Below are 6,796 nucleotides of genomic sequence, written 5' to 3'. Positions count from 1 at the left end.
CACCCAACCATACACACCATTCTCACAACCTACCAACACCACTACCAAACACCCCAATACACCCAAACACAACATACCACTACCCAACATTGCCCATCTACATCATACAACCAACCACAATACCACAACTACCAAACACTCCAACAACAAATGTCTTTTTCTCAATCACAACAATTTACCCCAAATTCTTCACAAGAGAACTATGTCCCCTTGCAAACCTCAATGCATAACACCACCCAACAGGATTGGAATAACGAGGGAACCAAATTAAGTTATGGCAGTGTGACGGCGGCTGATTTTATCAATGAAGAAATGGTGGAAGAATTATATGATCGTGGATATGAGATAGAGCCTTCTACTCAGTTTGCAAATGATGAAGTGCCTCATAGAAGAACTACGAGAACTGGACATCCTCCTAACTATGGAATCAGCCAGCAGTTACGCCGACCGGGTCGAGGTGGCAATTTAATACCGTTTATTTTATTTTATTGTAATTTTATTATTTTTAATTGAATTGTAACTTAATTTATGAATTAAATATATTTTATTTATATAAATAGTATTTATTATAATTTATTTCAATTCATTTTAAAATTAAAAAATTGATTGCATTATTTTTAATATTTAAAACAAAAAATATTTAATATATATTCATTTAAAAATTGAATTTAAAAAAAAAATCATTTTAAGAGCATCCGCCAGTGCATTAGGCAGAGTCTCTTAAACTTTGAACACATCCGCTCTTTTAATTGGCGGAACAAGAAAAGTTAACACTCCTCCGTCCATTCAATTGGCGGAGATTCTTACCAATAACTAAACTTTTCTGAAAACATGGTATATTGGAAATTTGATTTAAAAGTGTGGTATAGGGGAAATATTATTTTAAAAAAGTGATAGAACAATAAAATATTCGTTTAATTTATCTGTCCCTAAAATAATAACAATGTATCTGCGTGTCACATCGTAGTTACATTACATTACATCCTTGGCGTCTGTTAGAAGCAGCAGCGTTGAATGAGTGAATGAAAAAAGAGAGCTCATTGAAATGGCGGCAAAGACAAAAGCTGCAACGAAACAACAATGTGATCCTCACGGAATGTTTGAAGGAATGATTGTCTTCTTTGTAGCCAAAGGAGTTCAATCTCGGAGATTACAGGTTCAAAACACAAACACTTTTTCTACTATCCATTTTCAATTCCAAACTTTCTATTTTTTACTTCTAATTTCTCTATTTTTGTATGTGTAAGATTTGGAAGCAGAGGATGATGCAAATGGGGGCTGTGATAGAAGAGCGCTTCTCAAAACGTGTTACTCATCTTTTCGCCGTCGACTCACAAACCCTTCTACATGAACTCGATAGCCACCGCTTGTTACGTTTTAAAGGGGTTCGCTTTTTTTAATTTGTACTGGATTCAGTTATATGTAGTACTTACACTCTGCAAGGTGTTTGACAATATGCCGATACTACACATATTGTTGCATTTATTCATTTCATTACCATTTACTTAAATTGCGTGTTAATGTTGTGTATGATGTTTATGCTTCATCTGTTGAGTTTATTATTGTTTCATGAGGTGAAAAAAAATGCTAACTACATCTGAGGGTCCCAATTAAATTTTGTGTTCTGTATATCTTAAAACCATCAAAATGGGAATGGATTAACAGTATTTGAATGGCCTAATCATGTTGGTATGCAATTATTTTCTTTTGGTTAACAGTCACATTCAGAATGTGCTTTTACCTGTTTTCATTTTATTGGTCGATGATGCTTTCTTTAGAGAGTTCTCCAATATCAATGGCTGGAGGAAAGTTTGAAGTTAGGGGAGAAATTATCTGAGGATCTGTATGTACTGAATTTGGATCCTCAAGGGGAAGGTATCAATGAACATGACAAGTCTTTGGATTCCAAGTCAACTGATCAGAGCATTTCTAGCGAACCTCAACAATTACAAAATAAGAAGAGCAAAGCATCTTCTGAGGATATCGAAATTGTAAACCTTTATAGTAACGGGGATAAAAAAGAAAATGCACCACTTTCATCAACAAGCACGACAAACAGTCACGGTGAAAATGAGAGTTTAAATAACGCTGAGAGAAGATCACAACACCTTGATGCTGAAAATGAAAATGAGGCAGTAAGATCCACATCCCTACATTTGATGATTATTTACTTTATCTTTATTGTTTATGTATAAGTTCACACTCTAATTTTCATGCCTTGTTGAAACTCTTCTATCATGGTGAGCTCACTGCAGTCGTCCTTGCCGTACTGTCCACCTGATCTAAACAAGAACATCACAGAGATATTTGGGAAACTTGTGAATATATATAGAGGTATAAGACTCATATAACTCCTACATATATATTGTTGTTTTCTTCTTTTATCATTTCCGGTTATTCTAAAGTTCGTTTATTGTGCTGATGATGTTTGAAAGCATTGGGGGAGGACCGGAGATCGTTTAGCTATTACAAAGCTATTTCGGTGATTGAGAAGTTGTCATTTAAAATTGAAAGTGCAGATCAGATAAAAAACCTCCCGTCAATTGGAAAATCAATGAAGGAACATGTAAGTGAATTTATGACTAGACATTTTGTCTTGACTTAGGGGCCTCTTTCTTCTTACACTGCTTATCTACTGGAAGTTTGAATGGAAATTTTATCTTAAGTTTCTGAATAGTTGCTAATAGCTATGTTGTTCTTCTTTCCTATAAGATCCTCCTCAGCTAAAATGTCATCCATCTTTAGTGTAATAATAACATTTAGGTATCCTATGATCCTCGCTGTCAGGTTGGGACTTGGGTATTATGATCCTTGAGCACTATGAGGTGATCAATGGACTACGCAAGCGTCTTGGTTATTTTCCCACGAGCCCTAGCTTCGGGGGCTGGTTACTAGTGTCTCACAAAGGGCTACCTACATAGGAGCCGGCCTGAAAAAGGCTGAATGAAGCATTGAAGAGTGAAGCCTCTGAGATGTGTGCTCTTAGGTGCAGTGCTATGATAGGGACTTGGTTATGGTGGAGTAACCGGAGTGCACCCCACTTCTAGTGCGTGGGGGCTTATCATTGTCATTTATTATTTTGCAGAAATAAAAGTGCACGTGTTGTTTGGATACTAGCCTGATAATTTCTGTGAACTAAGATTCCTTCCATTTTTAGAAAGCTTGGTTCAAATATTCAATAATGCTTGTTATTACTAATTTCTTATCAGTTTTTTAAAATTAACTTTTTTCATTGTTAACGAATGACTCTCCATTGTTAATACAAACTTCTGAATTTGGTCCTCAATAAGACATCTGTGCCTTTTCCTTTGTACTTTTTTAGCAACTTGTTTGGGTCAGGTAATAGACAAACAATTGTTTTTATTGTGTTCAGATTCAGGAGATAATCACTTCTGGGAAGTTATCGAAATTGGAACACTTTGAAACGGATGAAAAGGTATTTAGTACTTGGCCTTTTAAAACACATTTGATCATATATTTATTTAATTTTAAAACTTACTGTCCTACTGATTGGGATTTTGTTATTCTTATCTTTTATTGGTTAGTTGATTCATATATAATAGGAAACAGCATATTCCATAAAATAGTAACACCCTGTATAATTTTGACAGTTTAATTGCAATCTTGTGCATCATCTGATTCAATTCAACTGTAGGTGCAAACAATATCTTTATTTGGAGAAGTTTGGGGTGTAGGCCCAGCCACAGCTCTGAAATTGTATGACAAAGGGCACCGTACATTAGATGATCTTAGGAATGATGATTCACTTACAAATGCACAGAAGTTAGGATTGAAATACTTTGATGATATCAGGCAACGGATTCCACGCCATGAGGTCTGTCCGGTGGTACCTTTTATTTGCTATTATTTCCCAAAAAAGGAACTTGTTTTATTTGACCTAAAATCACCGTTCTCTTTTTGATTCGATAGGTTCAAGAGATGGAACACATTTTGCAGAAAGTTGGGGAGGATATTTTACCTGGGGTGAGCACTTCAACATTTTGTTCATAAATAAATAGCATTTTGAACAATAAAAATGGTCATTAGTGCCACTTTAATAATTAATAATTTTTTTTACCAACACATACCAAAATAAACACTTGTTGTAGGAAGGAGGAAATGTGATGACCTGGGTTTAAACCCGAGATTCCATATAAGATATCCTACAGCCAAACTACTAGGCTGTAACAAAAGGAAAAATAGTTAATTATTTTCCCTTCCCCAATTTCTTTTTTGAAGTATTTTTATTTGTTGCCTCCTCAGTTAGAATTGAAGCATTACATTGAATTTTGAAAACCTGGTTACTATGCTTTTGATTCATTTAGGCTATCATTATTTGTGGAGGATCATATCGACGCGGGAAAGCTACCTGTGGGGACATTGATATCATTATAACACATCCTGATGGAACAAGGTACTGCTTGGTTTTTATATTTTGTATTCATTGGGAAATCTGCAGTTATACTGTATTCAACTGAGTATGCATTTCAATCAACACACGCATGTCGTTTTTACTTCTGTAGCTTCCTTGACTTCTTTTGTTCCTTTTTATCTTGGTTTTTGAAAATGTGATCAACTATCATCTACACTTCTCTTTTATTTGTGCAATATTTTTTCTCTTGCTGAGAGGCTCACTAGATTTGTTCACGTGTTGCAGTCACAAAGGATTTTTGCCCAAGTTTGTCAAGCGTTTAAAGGATATGAATTTCCTGAGGGAGGATTTAATTTTCAGTACTCACAGTGAAAAGGTAATGTTGGATTTTGCTTTTTGTCTACACATGGAATTTTATTTGGCTGACTACGCGTTCCTGCTAAACATAGATAGCATTACGAGTCATTAATTGATATTATCCTAAATAAGCGTGTACTTGGATTTAGAACTTGCATAACTGTTGTAAAATATTAAAAATTGCTAATACCAAAATCAGGAGCATGTAATTATTTGTAATATACACCATGAATCTTATACAAACCATCATCCTATTCTATAAGCAGTTCATAATCTCATCCTCTTTTTACATAGCTTTATCTTTGGTTTTAATATAATTAATTATAGCTAAAACATGCATTTTACTAATTCAATCGCTATTGATATTTTTGTTTGTCAGTCATTTTGGTAGATGTTTCTGCAGTAACCTTTTCACATATGCACACAGGGCGATGATTCTGGTGTTGACACATACTTTGGTTTTTGCACTTATCCTGGACGGGAGTTGCGGCATCGTATTGATTTAAAGGTGACAGATGGTGTCTCTTCATAGAATGACTGATGAAGGCTGCTGGGAGTTAAAAAAAAGTTCTTAATTAGTTTTCCTTACTTCTGACATATATAGCATTGTAAATATTGTTGTAGAGTTGTACTGACATGCTTTTTTATATGATAGTACTTCAGAAGATTATTCATGCTTTTGTAATGTTTTTTAATTTTCACCTTTTGTCAAATACTTAGCAATTAATCATTGAATACCGTAGTTTGTTTCTTAGCCAAGTCTTATTATCCAAACTTTTTTTTTTTATGGACATTTCAGAAGTGGGTGTGATGAATTAACGTATTGGCAGGTATACCCAAGAGACATATATGCTTTCGGACTTGTAGCTTGGACCGGAAATGATGTATTAAATAGGAGGTATGCTTCCTTCTTTTTGCACTGAACTTTCCATTGTTGTTGTGGTAGAACCAGATAGATATATTTCCTAAAAACCTACTACTAATGTTGCATTTTCATCCCGTAACCATACGTTCTATTATAAATTTGATGGAATATCGGATGTATATATCTATTTCATTGATTTCTTTATGATCTATAGTTGACGAGTTATGTTGCTTTTCCTCCTTGTGGGTGTTTGGGTGTAGGTTGAGGCTGCAAGCAGAATCTAAAGGATTCAGGCTTGATGATACAGGGTTGTTTCCTGCTATTCAGGGTTCTGGTGGCAAACGGGTATGGCCTTTTTTAAATCCCGAAAAAGATTAAAACAATTATATCCTGATTCACTTGATTTTGCAGGGCACAAAAGGTACTGCAAATATGAAATTGTATACAGAAAGGGAGGTGTTTGATTTCCTGGGTTTTCCTTGGCTTGAACCAAATGAAAGAAATCTCTAAATACCGGAATAGTTTGGTTAGTCTTCTAGAAGTATGAGATACAACAACGTCTTGCGATACTGGGAAGTGGTCTCTAGCTTGATTTTGATGGGCTCCAAAATCCAATGCTTTGTAAATATATATGTAGGAAGGATACCAGATTACAATTCTGGCGTCATCTTCAAGAGATCGTGTACACGAAATTAGATAAATGGATCGAATGTTGTTTTTGTTTAAAATGTATAAAGTTAAACATTATGACTACACTTTTAAACAAAGTGAGATTGGATCAAAATGGAGAATAAACGTTAAAATTATGCTGATCCTATTCAGTTTTCCAAGTGTTCCAGATATTTACCATGTTTTACTTGAATTTTTTTCATAATATAAAATTTGGGGTATAGAGAACAATTTGGTGATCAAATTGTTTAAGTCTCTGCAGGGACCAATTTTAAACTGAATATGAAAGTTTTTGTGAGTAATTATAAAGGAAACACCATTAATTTGATGAAACTACTGGTTGGATCCTCAAAAGTTGCAAAGTCATGATATTCTTTCATGCATTAATTTGATGATAAAGGAAACACCATTATTGGGAGGGTTGCATGTCCCCTTGCTTGTTTCCACGAGGTTAGTTAATTCACCAGTGTATTGTTAGCTAAAAGTTGAAACACCTTGACTTTATTGATATTGAATTTTTCATGTGATGGGAT

At 34.6% G+C, this 6,796-nt stretch overlaps 1 protein-coding gene across 1 annotated transcript; it reads left to right on the top strand.

The window, feature by feature from the left end:
• The first annotated feature begins 955 nt into the window (after positions 1-955).
• On the top strand, positions 956-6,409 carry LOC131651241 (DNA polymerase lambda-like). Its single transcript, XM_058920912.1, has 14 exons — positions 956-1,156; positions 1,248-1,385; positions 1,779-2,135; positions 2,256-2,334; positions 2,436-2,566; positions 3,374-3,436; positions 3,656-3,835; positions 3,931-3,984; positions 4,326-4,414; positions 4,658-4,748; positions 5,157-5,237; positions 5,560-5,627; positions 5,855-5,939; positions 6,006-6,409. The coding sequence occupies exons 1-14, from the start codon at positions 1,046-1,048 to the stop codon at positions 6,102-6,104; spliced, it is 1,626 nt and encodes a 541-aa protein (XP_058776895.1). The 5' UTR covers positions 956-1,045; the 3' UTR covers positions 6,105-6,409.
• The last annotated feature ends 387 nt before the right edge of the window (positions 6,410-6,796 follow it).

Source organism: Vicia villosa, linkage group LG2 (genome assembly GCF_029867415.1).
Source record: "Vicia villosa cultivar HV-30 ecotype Madison, WI linkage group LG2, Vvil1.0, whole genome shotgun sequence".
In the NCBI taxonomy this organism is placed as follows: Eukaryota; Viridiplantae; Streptophyta; class Magnoliopsida; order Fabales; family Fabaceae; genus Vicia; species Vicia villosa.
Note: the sequence above shows the minus strand (reverse complement) of the source record. Positions and strands in the feature narration are given on the sequence as shown.